At 44.8% G+C, this 22,726-nt stretch overlaps 1 protein-coding gene across 1 annotated transcript in view; it reads left to right on the plus strand.

Annotated features, from left to right (window-relative positions):
• The window catches only part of csmd2 (CUB and Sushi multiple domains 2), a 1,866,499-nt gene that overhangs the window by 1,160,992 nt on the left and 682,781 nt on the right, over positions 1 to 22,726 (plus strand). The window contains exon 8 of the mRNA XM_078237109.1: positions 9,606 to 9,693. Within this exon, the coding sequence (XP_078093235.1) occupies positions 9,606 to 9,693 (88 nt within the window). The remainder of the gene's footprint in view (positions 1 to 9,605; positions 9,694 to 22,726) is intronic.

A 22,726-nucleotide genomic window follows, 5' to 3' on the forward strand; every position in this document is an offset into this window, starting at 1 on the left:
CATTATGAATTTTGTCACCGTTTAGAAAATAGTCCATGCCTCTATTCTTTTTTCCAAAGTGCATTTAGTGTAGATTCCAATGATTATGGCAATTATGGAAAAGTGCTGTTGTGAACAGAATCTTTACTTTCTAACTTTGAGTGGAATTTAATCCGGGCGAAGAGATCCAGCCCTGCATCGCAGTTGAAGGAGAAGGTATGAATCACCAATTAGGCATTTTAGTAGCCACCATTCAGCCTTTCCCCAAAGAAAGGAACTCCCCTCTTAAGAGATGCCACCCACTGTGTACTACAACTTTGTTTTCTTCTGTGTCAGTGAAAAGAGTTTGTTCAGGTAATCTGTTGAGTAGCATCACAAATTTTCCTGTTATTTATGCCAAACTTGATCCCACCATTATTCTTATTTTATTGATTTCCCTCAGTAATTACCTGTCTTTCCTACAAACTCTTTATCTGGGCAGAGGGGGGAAGAAGGGAAGTAGTTTGCGGGAGGTAAAGTCCCAAGAACCTTAGTCCTTAAATCTTTGTAACAGATTTGAGGTTCTTGCCACCAGTGTAGATGGGAAAAATGACTGCGAGAAGGACGAGCAAACTGTCAGCAGTACCAGGGTGCAGGGTGCTGCTGCAATGGAGAAATCAAAGAGAAATGTAGTAGTAATTGGGGATAGTGTAGTTAAGGGCATAGACACTGTTGTCTGTGACCAGGAGAAGCAATACCGTAGGTTGTGTTGCCTGCCTGGTGCTCGGGTCCAGGATGTATCATCTGGGCTGCAGAGGAATCTGGAGTGGGAGGGTGAAAATCCAGTTGTCGTGGTCCATGTAGGTGCCAATGACATAGACAAAACAGGAACTAAGGATCTACAGAGGGAGTACGAAGAGCTGGGGAACAAATTAAAAAGCAGAACCAACAAGGTGGTAATCTCTGGATTACTACCTGAGCCACGTGCAAATTGGCGCAGGGTTAATAGGATTAAGGAGACGAATGCATGGCTCAAGGATTGGTGTGGGAGGAATGGTTCGAATTCATGGGGCATTGGCACCAGTATTTGGGCAGATGGGACCTGTATAGATGGGATGGTCTCCGTTTGAACCGTGCTGGGACCAGAGTCCTAGCAAATCGTATCACTAGGGCTGTAGATAGGGCTTTAAACTAATTTATGGGTGGGGGGGGTGTGCAGAGGTAAGAAGAATTACGAAATCAATGGTAGAGGAGAGGGAGCGAGTGCAAGTGAATGAGGGCGTTCAAGTAGTTAAAGGAATAGAGGGTGAGGGAGAGGTTGATAGCGTTTCATCAAATCGGGTCCAGATAAAAGCTGGAATAAAGACACTTTGCCTGAATGCAAGAAGCATTCGGAACAAAGTTAATGAGTTGATGGTGCAAATCAGCACTAATGGGTACGATCTCGTGGCCATTACAGAAACGTGGCTGCACAGAGACCAGGACTGGGAGATGAATATCCAGGGGTATCAGGCATTTAGGAAGAATAGACAGGAAGGAAAAGGTGGTGGGGTAGCTCTGTTAATAAAAGATAATATCAGGGTAGTAGTGAGGGATGACATAGGCTCTAAGGAACAAAACGTGGAATCGTTATGGGTAGAGATAAGGAATAGTAGGGGGAGAAAGACACTAGTAGGCGTGGTCTATAGGCCCCCAAATAATAATGTTGAGGTGGGGAGGGCTATAAACAAACAAATAATGGATGCGTGCAAAAACGGAACGGCAATAATCATGGGGGACTTCAACCTGCATATTGATTGGCTGACTCAAGTTGGAAGGGGTGAGATGGAGGAAGAGTTCTTAGAATGCTGTCGGGATAGTTACCTTGAACAGAATGTTACAGAACCGACGAGGGAACGAGTTATCTTAGATCTGGTAATGTGTAACGAGGTAGGTAGAATTAAGGATGTTCTTGTGAAGGACCCTCTTGGGTCAAGTGATCACAATATGGTCAAATTTCTGATACAAATGGAAGAGGAGAAAGTAGGGTCCCATACCACTGTCCTCTGTTTGAACAGAGGGAAGTACGATAGGATGAGGGCTGAATTGGCTAAGGTGGACTGGGAGAGCAGACTGGTAGGTAGGACAGCTGAGGAACAGTGGAGGATTTTTAAGGAGATCCTTTTCAGTACTCAGCAACAATATATTCCGGTGATAAAGAAGGGTTGTAAGAAAAGGGATAACCAGCTGTGGATAACGAAGGAAATTAAGGAGAGTATTAAATTAACGACCGATGCGTACAGAGTGGCCAAAAATAGTGGAGAATCGGAAGATTGAGAAAACTTGAAGAAACAACAAAGAATGACTAAGAAAGCGATAAAGAAAGGAAAGATAGGTTATGAAGCTAGCTAGCTCTAAATATAAAAAATGATAGTAAAAGCTTTAACAAATATATAAAAAGGAATAGAGTGGCAAGAGTGAATGTTGGACCCTTGGAGGACGAGAGGGGGGATTTAATAGTGGGAAATGAGGAAATGGCTGAAACTTTAAATACGTTTTTTGTGTCGGTCTTCACAGTGGAAGACACAAATAGTTGACCAAATATTAACGATAGAGGGTTGGTAGGAGGACAGGTACTCAATACAATTCATGTTACCAGGGAGGCAGTGCTTGGTAGACTAACGGGACTGAAGGTGGACAAGTCCCCGGGCCTGGATGGAATGCATCCCAGGGCACTGAAAGAAATGTCAGTGGTTATTTATCAAAATTCGTTGGATTCTGGGGTAGTGCCGGCGGATTGGAAAATGGCTAATGTTACGCCGCTGTTTAAAAAAGGAAATAGACAAAAGGCGGGTAACTACAGGCCGGTTAGCTTAACGTCAGTAGTTGGGAAAATGCTGGAATCCATCATTAAGGAAGAAATAGCAGGCCATCTGGATAAGAATGGTTCGATTAAGCAGACGCAGCATGGATTCATGAGGGGAAAGTCGTGCTTGACGAACTTGTTGGATTTTTATGAAGATGTGACTAGTGCGGTTGATGGAGGGGAACCGGTGGATGCGGTGTTTTTGGATTTCCAAAAGGCGTTTGATAAGGTGCCTCACAAAAGGTTGCTGAAGAAGATTGGGTCACACCAAGTTGGGGGTAGGGTGTTAGCGTGGATTGGGGATTGGCTATCCGACAGGAAGCAGAGAGTCGGAATAAATGGGTGCTTTTCTGGTTGGCGGATGGTAACTAGTGGCGTGCCTCAGGGATCGGTACTGGGGCCTCAAGTATTTACCATTTATAGAGACGATCTGGAGGAGGGGACTGAGTGTAAGGTAACAAAGTTTGCAGACGACACAAAGATAAGTGGAAAAGTGAATCGTGTGGAGGGCGTAGAAGGTCTGCAGAGAGATTTGGACAGGCTGAGTGAGTGGGCGAGGATCTGGCAGTTGGAGTATAACGTTGACAAATGCGAGGTTATTCACTTTGGAAGAAATAATAGCAAATTGGATTATTATCTAAATGGAAAAAAATTACAACATGCTACTGTGCAAAGGGACCTGGGGGTCTTTGTGCATGAGATGCAAAAATCCAGTCTGCAGGTGTAACAGGTGATCAAGAAGGCAAATGGGATGTTGGTCTATATCGCAAGGGGGATAGAATATAAAAGCAGAGATGTCTTGCTGCATCCTCAGGGCATTGGTGAGGCCGCAGCTGGAATACTGTGTGCAGTATTGTTCCCCTTATTTGCGGAAGGATATATTGGCCTTGGAGGGAGTGCAGAGAAGGTTCACCAGGTTGATACCAGAGATGAGGGGTGTTGATTATGAGGAGAGACTGAGCAGATTGGGTTTGTATTCGTTGGAATTTAGAAGGCTGAGGGGGGATCTTATAGAGACCTATAAGATAATGAAGGGGCTGGATAGGGTAGAGATGGAGAGATTCTTTCCACTTAGAAAGGAAACTAGAACGAGAGGGCACAGCCTCAAAATAAAGGGGGGTCAGTTTAGGACAGAGTTGAGGAGGAACTTCTTCTCTCAGAGGGTGGTGAATCTCTGGAATTCTCTGCCCACTGAAGTGGTGGAGGCTACCTCATTGAATATGTTTAAATCACGGATAGATGGATTCCTGATCGGTAAGGGAATTAGGGGTTATAGGGATCAGGCAGGTAAGTGGAACTGATCCACTTCAGATCAGCCATGATCTTATTGAATGGCGGGGCAGGCTCAAGGGGCTAGATGGCCTACTCCTGCTCCTATTTCTTATGTTCTTATGTTCTTATCTGCTTTGATTTGATTTGTTATTGTCACATATATTAATATACAGTGAAAAATATTGTTTCTTGCGTGCTTTACAGACAAATTGTTCTTGAGTTCCAATGATAGCCTATCGACTTTCTTGATCTTGGTGGACATCACATCACCTTTGCAATCTCTGGGTTTCCCTTACTTAATTATTCTTCTCTCAAGCGCCACCCGCCCCGCTCCTTAATTGTATATCAGTGCGGTTTTCATGAATTTTATTACCCTAGATTTATCTCCTTTTATTTTTTTTCTTCACCTTGTGCTCTTAATTTAAGTTGTCCAATGTCTTTGGTACATCAAGTTCCATCCAGGCTTTGGGATAGTGAAGCACTTGAGGCTGGATTTTTGTAAAAAAAACCTTTCCCTATACATACTGATAGTGCCCAATAGTATCTGTAATCTAATTTAAATCTGTTGTAGACTTCTTGTTCTTCAGTGTTAATGCCCTGGAGTTTTGTGCAATCGAGTCAACATTGAAGCAATTTAAAATGGTGCACAAAACCCAGTTGCGGGACTCTCACCCAGTTGGTGGTGCCAGAGATGTTCAGTGGTGCAGGATAAGGGTAAAATTGGCAAGCCAGCACCCTGGCCAGCTCCATTGCAGGGAAAGGCATCGAGATTTTCATGGAATTGGACCAGCTTCTCCACGATTTGTGATTTAAGCCCCCTCAGTGGAGTCATGAACCATAGTCTGGATTGGGTGACCTTTTGAAAGATAAATTCAAAAGATCTTAGGGGCAGCACAGTGGTTATCACTGCTGCCTCACAGCACCAGGGAACCCGGGTTCAATTCCAGCCTCGGGTGACTGTGTGGAGTTTGCACATTCTCCCCATTTCTGCGTGGGTTTCCTCCGGGTGCTCCTGTTTCCTCCCACAGTCCAAAGATGTGCAGGTTAGGTTGATTGGCCAAGCTAAATTGCCCATTAGTGTCCCAGAATGTGTAGGTTAGGGGGATTAGCAGGGTAAATATGCGAAGCTCTGGGGATATGACCTGGGTGGGTTGCTCATTTGGAGAGTCGGTGCAGACTTGATGGGCTGAATAGCCTCCTTCTGCACTGTATGGGTTCTATGAAAGCTTATCTTTGAATTTCCTCCACATCACTTCCATGCCCCCATGCCACCTTTGTAACCTCTCCATGGACTTCATGCCATCGCTATGCCCCCTCCATGTCCATTTACTTAGTGTGTACTATATGCAGAACCAATGAGCCATGTAATAACAATGGTTAGTGTTGAAAAACTAAGAAAATACAAATTCAGAAATCTTCTTTGAAAAAAAACAAGTTTCAATAAGACAGGGCAAGTATATCAGTGACACTGAGAAGGTTTAATAATTTTGCATCTCTTAATCTCATCCAAGTAAACATTTAGACAGTGACAAAAGAGATTACAGAAAAAAATAACATCTTATACCAGCATAAAGATGTCAATAAAACAAAGCAAACACACACTCAGATATAAATACAGTACCCCTGATGAACGAATGCATTTATGACTCTCAGAACTAAGTCAAGCATTCATAATGAGACCAGATGGAGAACATACATGTCTGGCCACCTGTTTCGACTGAAACAGTTTCCAGATGGCGTCATTATGAATTGGCCATAAGGGACGGGGGTGAGGGAAGGGGGCAGGTGGTGAGCGGGGTGAGAGCTAGTGTCTCTAACTGCTTTTAATACAACTGGAGCTGTAGACAAAGCTGGCCTTCAAACTAGTCTGCTTGGCACTTTTCTGCCATCATGGCTACCTATGATCTGATCCTGGAATCAGCGGGCTCAATTCTTTCAATTTTAAGTTTATTTATTAGTGTCACAAGAAGGCTTACATTAACACTGCAATGAAGTTACTGTAAAAATCCCCTAGTCGCCACACTCCAACGCCTGTTCGGGTACACTTCGGGAGAATTTAGCATGGCCAATGCACCTAACCAGCACGTCTTTTGGATTGTGGGAGGAAACCGGAGAACCTGGAGGAAACCCACAAGGAGGGTATGCAGACTCTGCACAGGCAGTGACCCAAGCCGGGAATCGACCCCAGGTCTTTGGCACTGTACCCCTTGCAACCCGCTCCATTGGAACAAAGCTTTGACATAATGGGGCCCTTTAAACCGAAGTGGATCTGGAATGTTGGTAAATTTCCTGACTTGAGTTAACTCCTTCAATAGCGCAAATCTGACCCTTTGTGCCTCGATACTACTAGATTGCTTTTGAAGGTCGGGAGAGCTCACCGGACAAGTGGCCCCATCAGTTGATTGGAAGTTTAACACTGCTAAGGGAACAAAATATAACTTTCTAAGTTATAATTATCTCTGTGACGGAAACAGAGAAAGCTGGAAAAACTCAGCAGGTCTGGCAGCATTCTTAGGGAGTGAAAATAGAATTAATGTGTTGAGTCCACATGACCCTTCTTCAGAGCTAAAGAGGGGGAAACGTGATAATATACAAGAGGAGCTGGGAGAGATTGCAACAAAAATGTAGCAAAGCTTGAGAACAAGTGACAGATGGCCTGATGGGGGAGGGGAAGGGAGGATTTTTTGCATAGGAACAAAAAAAATTGCTATATAATGAAGGTAAAAATGGAGGAGAAAGGCTACAGGCTAAAGCTGTTGGACTCCTGTTGAATCCTGAGGGTTGTAACGTGCCTAATCGGAAGATGAGGTGCTGCTCCTCCAGTTTGTGTTGGGTTTCACTGGAGTGTTGCATCAGGCCAAGGGGAGACATGAGAACAAGATATTAAGTTGAAATAGCAAGCCACGGGAAGGTTGGGGGCTGAGTGAATGTGCTCCACCAAAAGATCCCCCAAGCTGGACTTTTGCTGCGTTTTTCCAGCTTTCTCTGTTTTTTGTTTCAGATTCCAGCATCCACAGTATTTTGCCATTATAGTTATCCCTGTACTGCTTATGCACACCCCAACCTCCCAAAGATGCAATATCATTTTAGGGTTCTAAACCCAACATTTGTTGAAATGTGAACAGAAAATATTAATTATTTTTCACTGCTGGATTTTTGCTGTTTTTTGTAGATTGTGACCAGTCATTCTCCAATAAATATTGCACTCCATGTGTTATTGTGCTAAAATCGAGCCACACAAATCATGACAATTCATTGAGAAAGTTGCCCTTTGTCCACAATTAATTATGCATGAGTTTGAGCTGTACAAAATTTTGAATCAATGTATGTCAAAACTCATTTTTATATCCTTCATCATTCATCTATCTGCAAGTCGACACTTGTTTCTGTGATTTGTCAGGCTCTGGTGTAAGTACGTCAGCAGCAGTTATGCTTGTCTGCTGCTAAGATGTCATTGAATCTTGCCGTTCTTGATGGTGGCAGTGGGCGGGAGGGGTGTGTCGAGGGCAGGGGATCCTTATGATTTTGTATTTCCCATTTTTCCCTTTTCAGTCAAAATTGGTTTACTCATTTTCAAGACAACAGAACTTTTATTCTCTTCTCACGTTTGCAATGTTGCCATCATTGTGCTAAAGTTGTGTTAGCATTGTCTAAACATTTCATGACTAAACCTGAAGGAGAATTCTCCAGCCTCCCAGTCGCGTGTTTCCCAGTGGAAGGTGGTGCATTGTTCACTGGCAATGGGATTCTCTGCTCCCACTGCTGTCAATGGGATTTCCCATTGATGTCTCCCCACACTGTTGCGTAACCCGTGGGAGGGGATGCGCTGCAGCGTGGCTGGAGAATCCCGCCGGCGTGAACGACCAGAGAATTCCACCACCCCCCACCACCCCCCCATTCCGTGAAAACTGCATTCTGAATTTGCAGTTGTTGAAACTGAATGCTGGAAAGCAACATTTTGTAAGATGGTTTTCATTTAATTTTTAAAAGCCTCGAAATGTTGCTCTTTGTGTCTTTCCATTAATGGCCTTGATTTTTTTTCTAAAGCTTCGATTTTACACATGAATATGGAACAGCATCTCTCACTGTATGGGAAAGTTCATTAACGTCCTTTCAGGAAGGCAATCTGTTGTCCTTACCCAGTCTGGTATACATGTGACTCCAGATCCACAGCAATGACTCTTACATGCCCTGAAGGATGGGCAATAAATGCTGGTCCAGCCAGCGACACCCATCTCTCGTGAATGAATTTTTAAAAAGCTGTTACGGCAAACTCAGTTATACAACTATCCCATTCTATAATCTTGCAAAAACGTTGACTTCTGGCGAGAATTGAGCAGCACAGAAGAACTGGCCTCATCCTTTTTTAATATTAAATGTTAAAACATTGCCAGGCAATGCACAGTTAATGACACCACTTTTATCACTGTGTATATTTGCAAGCCACTTTACCAGACTATAATGTAGATTTAAAAAATAATATGTTTGCATTCTGATTATGTATATTGACATACACATAATAACTATGATACCGACTAATTCTGTACATTAAAATGCTCCTAAAAACTGACTGACGAAGTTAGTTCTTACATCGTTTAGCCTTTATTTCCATTTAGTTATCGTTTTAAATATCTTTATTATTCATCAGCCAAAAAATTCATACATAGCTTCGAAAATCAGAAAATGCTGGAAAGATACAGTAGGTCAAGCAGCATCTGTGGCGATAGAAAGAGAGCTCATGTTCATGGTTGACAACCTTTTGCAGACCAGCGCTCTGAGGGCGGGATTTTCTGGCCGTGCTTGCCCCAAGGCTGGAAGTTCCCACCCGAGGTCAATGGACCTTTGCTGAATTTTCTGTCCCACCTGCTACAATTCCTGTGGCAGGTGAGACAGGAAAATTCCTCCCCTAGCTTTTTGCATTTCTGGCTTCCACAGTTCCATGACATTTGCGCAGTTCCTGAAATCTCGGGATTTAACTTCCATTGGCTGTGCAATATTGAGTGAGTATAAGATTTAATTGTGCTTTATTTTTAGCCTTGCTGTCAGCCAATCTACTTTACATGGATTAATGGTGCTGTCAAAATGGTGCACAATTGAATATTACACTACCATGTAAAATTAAATAACCTTGAATCAATAACATGACCATCAAGTTTGAGTGCCCATTAGAAAAACTGTCTGATGTTGCAAGGTCAAACCTAATATGGAAATTTTGCTTAATAAATTGAATATTTACATATATTCCCTGCATAGTGGAGATTTGTGCAGTAAGTGCGAACAGGATATTCTAACAAAAGAATGAAGGAATAATTTAAAAATGCAATTGATTCAATAGCAAGTGAGCCATTATTTAATTCGCCAGTAAGAGCTGGTGTTCCCAAGTTATTTCATTGCTGACAGGGCTTTAGAGTAATGTTGTAATATCCTATTAATAAATTAATGGCCATTGTTTGGAGGGATTGGAAGATAGATCACCAACAGAATTGAGATGTGCAAAATGTTCACTCAATTTTATCGATTTTCTTTGCAGTAACTCAAGCAGGGATGGCACAAGGATATAATATGTGTCCTGACCCAGGGGTTCCTGAATGGGGTAAAAGAACAGGTTCGGATTTCAGGTAAGAAGCTCCTGGATTGCAGTCAACAGGTTCTGTGCATGCGTGTGTTTATCATTTGAAATATTTGATCTGAGCGATTATTTCAGGATTCTTTCTAAGATTGCTTCAAATGCAAAAACTGTTCACTTTATTCAAGATGCAGAGAATGCAATGACAGTCAGAGAATTAAGTTGTGAAATATAGCAGGGTGAATTTGTGAAAGGGTGATCCATGTTGCATCCAACCTGCATTGTATTGGTGAGGTTTTTGAGAACACTGCAGACTATATCACTTCTAATGATGTGAGTCATTGACTTTTCTTTGTATCTCTAAAGATGCATTCAGACGTAGGGCAGGATTTTCTGGCCACACTCACCCAAAAACCAGAAAACCCCACTGGAGGCCAACGGACCTTTGCATGTGTGTCCCCCGCTACGAATTCCGTGGTGGGCAGGATGGGAAAATTATCCCCTTAATCTCACAGATATTTCAGGAAAAGTGCAGGCCGAAATGCCTCAAAGTTAAAAATTAATAAAGTATTTCATGTTCAATTTTCTTCTATAAATTACATTAAAACTATGCAAATTGTGCTGTAGCATTAACACAAATACTGCTGGAAACTGATTTCCCATCACTGATCAAAGGTGATTTTTTAGAGAGTGAGAGAAAATCAGAATGTGAGTAGACCTCTGAGGGGGGAATAGTAGCCATATTCATAATCATACTCAGTGAAAGGGTTCAAAGAGGCACTCAAGCAAAGAAAGCATGTACACAGTTGAACTGCAAGACAAGTACATCAGGGCACGGCACTGAAATGTGGGCTGTTAGTTTTCAGACAGAAATCTCTCAGTAAGACAAGGAGAGCCTGTCCAAATGACAGATATGGCCTTCAGATAATGTAGGGAGGGGAACTCTGGAGTGTAGGTTTATTTATCTATCCGTGGTTCAATCTGAAAGAATTCATTAAATCAGACATCTGGACATTGGAGAGGTATTTGATCCAGACTCACGCTCAGATGTTAAGGACAACAATTTGTAGCAGCAATGAATTTGGTCAGCGAACATGATTGAATCTTCATGCTGATGAGATATTATAATTAAGCAGGTGTGCAGCAGTGGTGATTGGTGTTTAACATTTTTATCTCATGTATGATGTAACTTTAATCAATAGTTGTGATTGGTAGAGATATCTCCTATATCTTGATTGGTATATGTTAATTACTTGGAATCGAATCTGAAAGCATATCTGCTTGTGCAATCCTGTGTCCTGGACTCTGGCTGGACACTAACTGGCTTTCCAGGGTCCTTGCCGTATAGCTTTTTTAAACTGCAGTTTGAAAAACTTTGTGACTTGGTCTGGCTACTTATAGGGAACAAAGTTGTACTAAATTTAGAAAGGCTGAACATTAAAAAGCCCCAAAAAACCTCCATCACCATTGTAAACTTTCTAGTATCCAGTAGCAGAGTATTATTAGCACACATGGGAAGAGGGCATTGCCCTGGCCTTCTAAAGTAGAAATGAGACATTCAAAGAGGAACTTGAAGGGGAAAAATAACTACAAACAACAAAGATAAATGTTACATTGGCCCAAAAATTGTTGTAAAAGGTTAACCATCACAAATGACTGTCAATTACATTGGTATGTGTCCATGTAATGTTGATGGTATTTTGCCCTACAAGTAGGGGGAAGTATGAAATGGGAACAGTACAGCACTCTCAACAGAGCATTTGGGATCTGAATGAATGGGGTCAGCAATGCTGCACCTTCTGAACTACAGTAAGAAGTTTAACAACACCAGGTTAAAGTCCAACAGGTTTATTTGGTAGCAAATGCCACTAGCTTTCGGAACAGGCTGTCCCTTCGTCAGGTGGCATGCATTTCTCCACTCCACCTGATGAAGGGACAGCCTGTTCCGAAAGCTAGTGGCATTTGCGACCAAATGAACCTGTTGGACTTTAACCTGGTGTTGTTAAACTTCTTACTGTGTTTACCCCAGTCCAACGCCGGTATCTCCACATCATGACTACCTTCTTAACTAACCATTCTGAAATGAACTAGATGATAAGATTGAAGAAGTTGAAAAGTGAGTTCAATGTGAAATAAGACACAGAAAGGAAAATAAAGAGAGAAAAAGTAGGATTGGATTGAGAGAGGGAAAACATATAGAAAAAATGTAAAATACCAGTTTTACTGTCTAAGTAAAGAATCTTCACACTGCACGATACACTTAAACAGAGAGCGACACAGGAGATGCCATTTTTGTGAAGCTATAGAGCAATGCATCTTAAACAGCAACTTCCCTTGTTCCACATTTAATCGCACTACTGCATCCACCTGAAGTTCCTGTGCCCTTTGATCAAAAGTACTGATGAGCACTATCAGCCGTGCTGTTAATTGAATAACAATATTTGAGCTAGTATAATTCTTTTCTGACATTTGGCCAGAATCTTCTGGTCATTCATGCTGCTGGAATTCTCTGGTTCCACTGTAGTGAACAGAACAAAGAAAAGTACAGCACAGGAACAGGCCCCTTTGGCCCTCCAAGCTTGCGCTGATCATGATGCCTGCCTAAATTAAAACCATATGCACTTACAGAGGCCATATCCTTCCATTGCCATCCTATTCATGTATTTGGCTAGTTGCCCCTTAAATGCCGATATCGTACCTGCTCCCATCACCTGCCCAGATAGCGTGTTCCAGACATTCACCATCCTCTGTGTAAAAGAAAAATTGCCTCTCACATCTCCTCTAAACTTTTCCCCATGCACCTTGAACCTATGTCCCCTAGTACTTCACTTTTATACCCTAGGAAAGAGCATCTTATTATCTACTCTGTCCACGCCACTCATAATCTTGTAAACCTCTATGAGGTCACTCCTCAACCTCTGTCGTTCCAGTGAGATCAAACCGAGTTTATCCAACCTCTCCTCATAGCTAATGCCCTCCAGACCAGGCAACAAGCTGGTAAACCTCTTCTGTACCCTCTCCAAAGCATCCACATCCTTCTGGTAGTGAGACTGAGATTTGAATGAGCGCCGAAGTCTCCATCCTCGCTTGCAGTGGCAGCAAGGTGTGAACAGCCAGAGAATTCCTCCCATTTTTTGATTGAAAATTCTCACAAAATCCTCAAAAGGATGATCTGATATGAAAAACTTGAGAAACATTGCCAACCATTTTGATTCTACAAACAAGCAATACCATGATTGGACTGTAAAGCCTCTCCTTTGTTGCAGATTTGTAACTTTAGGATGGATTGAAACACTAATATTTCTAAAATGATTGTAATTCTACCGCAGCTTCCATTTTTAACCTTTCTGTATTTATGGGCTGCAGGGTATGAACAATAGCAATTCTGTTGTAAGGTTTTGGGTATAGTTTGGTAGTTCTTATCAAGGTAGTCATAGTTTTAGGGAGTTCAAAAGTAAATGTTTGTTAACTACTAGAAACTATATACATAGGTACAGTAAAGGTCCGAACAAGGAGCTGTCTCCATGCTTGCTTCGACAGCTCTGTCCAACACTACACTGACCCCTAGGTGTGGGTCTTGTGTTAAGACCGTAAGATATAGGAGCAGAATTAGGTCATTCGGCCCATTGAGTCTGCCATTCAATCATGGCTGATAGGATTCTCATCCCCATTCTCCTACCTTCTCCCCGGAACCCTTGATCCCCTTATTGATCTATCTAACTCTGTCTTTAAGACACTCAATGACCTAGCCTCCACAGCCCTCTGTGGCAATGAGTTCCAATGATTCACCACCCTCTGGCTGAAGAAATTCCTCCTCATCTCAGTTTTAAAAGAGCGTCCCTTCATGCAGAGGTTGTGCCCTCGGGTTCCAGTCTCTTCCACTAGTGGAAACACCCTCTCCATGTCCACTCTATCTAGGCTTCTCAGTATTCTGTAACTTTCAATTGAATACTCCCTCCCTTCCCCCCCTCCTCATTCCCTCACCTTCCCCCGCTCCATTCCCTTATTCCTCCTCCTCCCCATTCCCTCCCCATTCCCTCCCCATTCCCTCCACCCTCCACATTCCCTCCACCCTCCACATTCCCTCCACCCTCCACATTCCCTCCACCCTCCACATTCCCTCCACCCTCCACATTCCCTCCACCCTCCACATTCCCTCCACCCTCCACATTCCCTCCACCCTCCACATTCCCTCCACCCTCCACATTCCCTCCACCCTCCACATTCCCTCCCCCCCCATTCCCTCCCCCCCCATTCCCTCCCCCTTCCCCCCATTCCCTCCCCCTTCCCCCCCATTCCCTCCCCCTTCCCCATTCCCTCCCCCTCCCCATTCCCTCCCCCTCCCCATTCCCTCCCCCCTCCCCATTCCCTCCCCCCTCCACATTCCCTCCCCCCTCCCCATTCCCTCCCCCCTCCCCATTCCCTCCCCCCTCCCCATTCCCTCCCCCCTCCACATTCCCTCCCCCCCCCATTCCCTCCCCCCTCCACATTCCCTCCCCCCCCATTCCCTCCCCCCCCATTCCCTCCCCCCCCATTCCCTCCCCCCCCATTCCCTCCCCCCCCATTCCCTCCCCCCCCATTCCCTCCCCCCCATTCCCTCCCCCCCATTTCGTCCCCCCCATTCCCTCCCCCTTCCCCCCCATTCCCTCCCCCCTCCCCCCCCATTCCCTCCCCCCTCCCCCCATTCCCTCCCCCCACCCCATTCCCTCCCCCTCCCCATTCCCTCCCCCTCCCCATTCCCTCCCCCTCCCCATTCCCTCCCCCTCCCCATTCCCTTCCCCCTCCCCATTCCCTCCCCCTCCCCATTCCCTCCCCCCTCCCCATTCCCTCCCCCCTCCCCATTCCCTCCCCCCTCCCCATTCCCTCCCCCCTCCCCATTCCCTCCCCCCTCCCCATTCCCTCCCCCTCCCCATTCCCTTCCCCCTCCCCATTCCCTCTCCCCTCCCCCCTCCCCATTCCCTCCCCCCTCCCCATTCCCTCCCCCCTCCCCATTCCCTCCCCCTCCCCATTCCCTCCCCCCTCCCCATTCCCTCCCCCCTCCCCATTCCCTCCCCCCTCCCCATTCCCTCCCCCCTCCCCATTCCCTCCCTATTCCCTCCCCCCTCCCCATTCCCTCCCCCCTCCCCATTCCCTCCCCCCTCCCCATTCCCTCCCCCCTCCCCATTCCCTCCCCCCTCCCCATTCCCTCCCCCTCCCCATTCCCTCCCCCTCCCCATTCCCTCCCCCTCCCCATTCCCTCCCCCTCCCCATTCCCTCCCCATTCCCTCCCCCTCCCCATTCCCTCCCCATTCCCTCCCCCTCCCCATTCCCTCCCCCTCCCCATTCCCTCCCCCTCCCTATTCCCTCCCTATTCCCTCCCCCTACCCATTCCCTCCCCCTACCCATTCCCTCCCCCTCCCCATTCTCTCCCCCCTCCAATAAGGTGTTCTCTTACATCATTGTAAGAGTGATACTGTACTCAGTCCCATATTATCTCTTTACATACAAAACCCTTATACTGCACCTCCCCCAAGTCTTTATCGAGGATATTTACATTATCCCAGTTAACCCCATGTATTTACATCATTATTATGACCCTATTTCCCCACCTCCCTCAAGTCTCTGATTTCATAGTTTCAAGTGATCTGGGGGCCTTATAACCCCTCCCTATCTTGTTCTCACTTCTGTCAGAAGAGTGATAATCAGCCAATAAACTTTGTTGAATAGGAGGTTGTTCTGTCATTAAGATGTCTTTTCATCCTCTTTTTTTTCCATGCCTTGATATTGAAGCATTCTTTGTTAACTCTCCAATTGTAATGTTGGGCAGTGATTGGTGTGGCCTGTATTTTACGGGCCGACGGATGTTGGACTCATTTCTGTAGTGTTTTTTCATTTTCTCCTTTCTGTGGCTCATCGTGACACACATTGGGATGGAACATGGTTCTTCCTGTTGTGAGGCTGTGATTTGGGAGTAAACTCAACCTTGCATTTGGCTGAGTGGTGTGCAGGTCATCAGTGGATGGTTGCTATTCAGTTGCAGCATCATGGACGGTACTGTCATGCTGGGGGTGAGTTGCAGCCTGTACTCTGTGGTATCAGGGCTTATCCCTCCACCTGATGTCGGAGCCAAAGGTTGGGGCTGCACTCATTGCTGGTTTCTCTCTTGACTGTCACCTGCTGAGGTGTCATCATAACCATCCATGTGCGTGGCTAGTCTGACTAATGAATGGCTTCTGGCACCTGTAATGAAAGTGGGACAGACCTGCTCTTGAAAGAGAGAAGACAATTCAGAGCTCAAGTCCCAATCAAAATAATCTTTCTTAGTGGAGCTCTTCGGAACCTGCAGTTCTCTATAATTTATGGCAGTGATTGGTTTGACTTTTTCTGCCATTTTGAAGAGATTCAGGGCTACACGGGCATTTCAGCTCAAGGGAGAAAAAGACCGGTAATGGATGACATATATCAGATTGAAAATTTATTTGCCATCAAACTTTAATGGTTTCAGAATCGTGCCTATGACCAGAAGTCAGCTTTATCCAGGCTCACTAAGTAGTGCATCTGCTGAACGTAGCCAGAGGTTTCTCAGCCATGGTTCTCCATCCAATAGAAACATAATACTGGCTCGCATGTCCAATTTTAATTCGGTGAGATGGTCATTAACCAAGATGTCCGCATTCCAGAATGACAACCTCGGATCTTTGACCTCACCCAGAAAGCATGGCTGTGTGTTCTCTTGGCGTGCTGTCTCGACCTTCTGTGCACTTCTGGTGTTTTGGCTTTATACTTTTCAAAGTATTAAGTTACATTGAAAATATTTGTGTGAAATTGTGGGACGTTGATCATGCCTGTGGGGGCACTTTTCTCCACAGCACTGACATGGTCACTCTATTGGTTGATTAGGGTTTTGCTGTCCCTGGACTATCGCTGTTTCTGGGCTGTTTCACGAACTGGGCGCTGGGGTTTTACTTTGTGCCACAACCTGCATCTTCCCTTTAACATGAAACTGGACTGCAAAATGGTTTCAGATTGCCTGATAATCTGGATGGCTTGCTCAAGAATTAGATCTTTCTTCACTTGAAATATGCCTGAGAGTGAGTCACCTGTCACGCCTACAATCGTTCTATCCCTGATTAGCTCAGGTCATTGTAATCACAGCCTTCAGCCATTCTGTACAGCTCATTAATGTAGGAGTTGACAGGTTCTCCTGACTGCTGTACACCTTCATTAAATGTATTCTTTTTGACGGTTCTGTTACTTTTTTTATTAGTCATCGAGGTTTACAGCATGGAAACAGGCCCTTCGGCCCAACTTGTCCATGCTGCCCTTTTTCTAAACCCCTAAACTAGTCCCAATTGACCGCATTTGGCCCATATCTCTCTATACCCATCTTACCCATGCAACTGTCTAAACGTTTTTTAAAAGACAAAATTGTACCCGCCTCAACTACTACCTCTGGCAGCTTGTTTCAGACACTCACCTCTGTGTGAAAAAATTGCCCTTCTGAACCCTTTTGTATCTCTCCCCTCTCACCTTAAACCCATGCCCTCTAGTTTTAGACTCCCCTACCTTTGGGAAAAGATATTGACTACCTAGCTGATCTATGCCCCTCATTATTTTATAGACCTCTATAAGATTACCCCTCAGCCTTCTACGCTCCAGAGGAAAAAGTCCCAGCCTATCCAGTCTCTCCTTATAACTCAAACCATCAAGTCCCGGTAGCATCCTAGTAAATCTCTTCTGCACTCTTTCTAGTTTAATGATACCTTTTCTATAATCGGATGACCAGAACTGTACATAGTATTCCAAGTGTGGCCTTACCAATGCCTTGTACAACTTCAACAAGATGTCCCAACTCCTGTATTCAATGTCCTGACCAATGAAACCAAGCAAGCATGCATTTATTTAAATCAAAATCCATCTGCCATTTGTCAACCCACTGGCCCAATTGATCAAGATCCTGTTGCAATCCTAAATAACCTTCTTCACTGTTCACTATGCCACCAATCTTGGTGTCATCTGCAAACTTACTAACCATGCCTCCTATATTCTCATCCAAATCATTAATATAAATGACAAATAACAGTGGACCCAGCACCGATCCCTGAGGCACGCCGCTGGTCACAAGTCTCCAGCTTGAAAAGCAACCGTCTACAACCACCCTCTGGCTTCTGTCATCAAGCCAATTTTGTATCCATTTAGCTACCTCACCCTGGATCCTATGAGATTTAACCTGATGCAACAACCTACCATGTGGTACCTTGTCAAAGGCCTTGCTAAAGTCCATGTAGACAACATCAACTACACTGTCCTCGTCTATCTTCTTGGTTACTCCTTCAAAAACTCAATCAAATTCATGAGACATGATTTTCCACTCTCAAAGCCATGCTGACTCTCCCTAATCAGTCCTTGTGTCATTTGCGGGATTGGGTGTCACTGGCTGGGACAACATTTATTACCCACCTAACAGCCCTTGAGAAGCTAGTGGTGAACTGCCTTCTTGAAATGCAGAGGTCCATGTTCTTTAACATCGTCCACATTGTCCTTGGCTGAACTTTCTTCTTCACCAGTCGTATGATGGAGTTCTTCCTCAGTAGTAGTATGCTGGAGTTCTTCCTCGGTATTCGTATGCTGGTGTTCTTCATCTTTATCTTCCCAGAGATCTTCTTTGGATTCTATGATCTGACCCTGGTAGAGAGGGAGTACTTCTGAGGTTAAAATAAATCACATCAACAATTTCCAGTTCCCCGGCCCCAACCGTCTCCTCTTTACCATAGATATTCAATCCCTCTGTCCCTCCATTCCCCGTAAGAAGCCTCACAACACCAGGTTCAAGTCCAACAGGTTTACTTGGTAGCAAATACCATAAGCTTTCGGAGCACTGCTCCTTCGTCAGATGGAGTGGAAATGTGCTCTCGTTTCCCATTCCCCACCATGATGGCCTGAGAGCTCTCCATGTCTTCCTTAAACACAGGCCTGAACACTCCCTGTCCATCACCACTCTCCTCCATTTGGCTGAACTTGTTCTCTCAATGAACAATTTCTCCTTTAACTTGTCTCACTTCCTCCAAATAAAAGATGTTGCTATGGGCACCCCCATAATGCTACTTATGCTTGTCTCTTTATGAGATATGTGGAACTTTCTTTTTCCAGTCCTACTCCGCCCCCTCCCTCAACTCTTTCATCGGTGCATTGACAATTATTTTGGTGATATTTCATGTTCTTGTCTGGACCTGGAAAATCTATCACCTTCACTTCCAATTTCCGCCCCTCTATCACCTTCACACGGTCCAACTCTGACACTCCCTTCCCTTTCTTGACCACTCTGACTCCATTTATAGCGATGGACTGTCCACCAGTATCCATTACAAGCCCACCGACTCCCACACCTACCTTAACTACAACTCTTCACACCCCACTCCATCCCATTCTCTCATTTCCTCTGGCGCATTTGTTGCAATGACGCCACTTCTCAAAATGGCGCTGCTGATATGCCTTCCTTCTCCCTTCATTGTGATTTTCCATCCACTATAGTTGACAGGGCTCTCAACCATGTCTGACCCATCTCCCGTGCCTCACCCCTTCCCTTCCCTCCCAGAAGCAGCATAGGGTCCCCCTTTCCTCACTTTTCACCCCTCCAGCCTCCGCATTCCAAGGATCAGCTTCCGCCATTTCCACCAACTCCAGCATGATGCCACCTCCAAATACATCTTCCCCTCACTACCCCTGTCAGTATTCTGTAGGGACCATTCCCTCGAGGATACCCTGGTCCACTCCTCTATCACACCCAACATCTCACCCCCTTCCCACGTTACCTTCCCATGCAAAATCTGCCCCTTTACCTTCTTCCTGCTCACCATCCCAGGTCCTAAACACTCCTTTCAGGTGAAGCAGTGCTTCATATGCGCCTCCTTCTAATCTGGTCGAATGCATTTGCTGCTCCCAATGCAGTCTACTCTACATCAGTGAGACCAAACGCAGACTGGGTGACCACTTTGTTGAACACCTTCGGTCCATCCGCAATCATGACCCAGACCTTCCTTCACTTGCCACTTCAACACACCTGCTCTCCTGTCCATATGTCCATCGTTGGCCTTTTGCAATGTTGCAGTGAAGCCCAATACAAACTGGAGGAACAACACCTGACCTAATGAGATGTTTACAGCCTTCCAGACTTAACACTGAGTTCAACGACTTCAGAGCATGAACTCTCCCCTCCACCTTCATCCCATTTCCATCTATGTATTTATTTATTTTAAATTTTAATTTCTTCCACTGTTTCATTTTTCATGCTGTCAGACCTGCTGAGATTTTTCAGCATTTTCTGTTTTTGTTTCAGATTCCAGCATCCGCAGTATTTTGCTTTTTATTTAAGTGGCTCAGTTGGGGTAGCCGCAACACCAGAGTTCCTGCCGTGGTAGCTGCCTCCCGATGCCATCCCCCACCATACAACCAGCCATCCCACCTTCGAGCATGCATCTATTGGATTGGGAAAGTTCAGTCCTGTGCTATTGTACTGCCCATTGTATGGAGCACAAGTTTTCTTCAAGATTTCCTCATGCTGCCTTTTATATATTCTGGGTTTTATGGGAGAGCTTTTTTCCAAAGTTGTATTCTCCAGAATTAAAGTTAGAAATGAAAAGGGTATTGGGTAAGATCCTTGCTTCTCAGATGACCCAGTTTTCAGGTTCCTATTCTATGCAATCAGCAGCCTGTGGAACTACTTGGCCCTTATGTACTCCACAGATAAAGATTCCCTGTCTATTTCACAAGCTGTGGAGATGCCAGCGTTGGGGTGGACACAGTAAGAAGTCTCACAACACTGGGTTAAAGTCCAACAGGTTTATTTGGAATCACGAGCTTTCGGAGTGAGTCTCACATTCCAACCATTATCTTGCAATTGTGTCTTTGTCTATATATGCCGTGTTTGTGAAACCTACCCCTCCACTCACCTGATGAAGGAGCAGTGCTCCGAAAGCTCGTGATTCCAAATAAACCTGTTGGACTTTAACCTGGTGTTGTGAGACTTATTACTATTTCACAAGGTTTATGGATGAACAGCCAGATGAAGTGAAGCTACATGAAACATGAAGCTGCTCTCAAATACTTTCATAAGAGATCCCAACAATGTTCAGGCAGGAAACAACAAAAGAAAATAACACCTTTCTTGAGGATTGAAGTCCCAAAGCAATTTCACTGCAAATTAAATACTTCTGTCACTGTTCTAATGCAGGCAAACAATTTTCACACTGCTAGATCGCCCAAACTAATGGAGGTAAATGACCAGATAATGCGGGGGGAAATTTCCGTCTGCTTTTGCCGAGAGCTGGGAAACGAGAATCTTGCCGGCAAGATCCCGTTTTCAGATATTCCCCCACTCTGCTAGTGATGTAACATGGGCCACATCTGCAGATATTTTTTGGCACCAGGTTCTGGGTAATCTACTGAGAAAAGTTGGCTGCGTAGCCGGTGAGCTGCAAACCGGCTTTCCTCACCTCTGCCATCACTTGCCGCAAAAATGGGAAAATTCCGCCTAATATGTTTTTGATGTTCGAGGACACAGGGAAAACTCTCCCGCACTTGTTCAGATAGTACGATGGGATCTTTGACGCTTAACTGAAAGGGCAGATGGAGCCTTGATTACAAGTCACAATTGAAGGGTGGCACTTCTCCCGACCTGGTTTGTATGCTGGATCGTGGGCTAAAGTTCTGTGGTGAGATTTGAACCTGTAATCTTCTCACTCAGAGGCTGCCATCAAGGCTATTTACAATAGCATTCCTCCTGGAGTTAAATCCTTTCTAAAGGGCTTTTCTAACAGTATTACTCTGAGGGCTGAAACAGGTTCTGCTTCATGAAGTGCAATCGAAGGCCATAGTTACACTGTGCAATGTTACGTACAGTTGGCAAACCAAAATCATGTGTTCACGTGCCTGCACACAGCTCTACCTACAGAAGTGTTTTTTTTCCTCACACTCTTTAAAGTATTAAAGGCTTGCTTCCCTCCTAACCTTATCGATTCCACCCAAAGGGAAGCCTTTCCTTAATGCACATCCAAAATTGCAAAAAAGTGTTCTAGAATTTACCATTATCCACAAACTAATGAAGCACCTTAGTTTGGGTGCACAGCAACAGAAATGGATGGGCAGTGGGATGACTCCCCAGGACTTAAATGGGAAATTCCTAATTGACCTCCCAGTAGGACTCATAGAATACAAGTTCTTGGATGATTGGTAATTACTAAACCAGGTGGAACTCGTATCCTGAGCTCTTTATAAAGCAGTCCCCTGAGTGGGTCCATTATTGTAACGTCCCACTTGGGACTTGTATGTGTTCCCCACGGGCTTGTGGTTTTACTTTACTTTTGCTCTGTGCAATAAAGCACCGTTTCTTTACAGCTGACTCCTGAGTTATTATCGGTGGACAAGCAGTCAGCGATAGGACTGCAATACTTAACTAACCTCCAATATTCCCTCTGAAAATGTTGAAATGAAGACTGTCTTCGAAGTCCTTGTCAAGAAACAATGTGTTTCTTGACAAACAACAAAAGATGTGTTAATTATTTGGTAATTGAACTGAGTAAAAGTCTTGCTTAGACAGCTGATTGCAACACTGTGAAGTATGTTTTAGTATCTTTTATTTGCAAAAAAGGGTGAAAGTTGGGTGTGATTTGCTACATGCTGTTCTTCTTATCCTGTCTATCAAATAAAACTCGATCATGAGCCATGCTAAATTCTCACTCAGTGAACTGAACAGGTGTCGGAGTATGGCGACTTGGAGATTTTGGACGGCACATTGGCATGGTGGTTAGCACTGCTGCCCCACAGTGCCAGGATCCCGGGTTCAATTCGAGCCTCAGGTCATTGTCTGTGTGGAGTTTGTACATTCTCCCCGTGCCTGCGTGACTTTCCTTCGGGTGCTCCGATTTCTTCCCATTCTCCAAAGATGTGCAGGTTAAGTTGATTGGTTATGTTAAAATTGCCCCTTTGTGTCAGGGGGTTAGCAGTGTAAGTAAGTGGGGTTACGGGGATAGGGCCTGGGTGGGATTGTGGTCAGTGCAGACTTGATGGGCCGAATAGCCTCCTCCTGCACTGTAGGGATTCCATGGATT

Source organism: Mustelus asterias, chromosome 21 (genome assembly GCF_964213995.1).
Source record: "Mustelus asterias chromosome 21, sMusAst1.hap1.1, whole genome shotgun sequence".
In the NCBI taxonomy this organism is placed as follows: domain Eukaryota; kingdom Metazoa; phylum Chordata; class Chondrichthyes; order Carcharhiniformes; family Triakidae; genus Mustelus; species Mustelus asterias.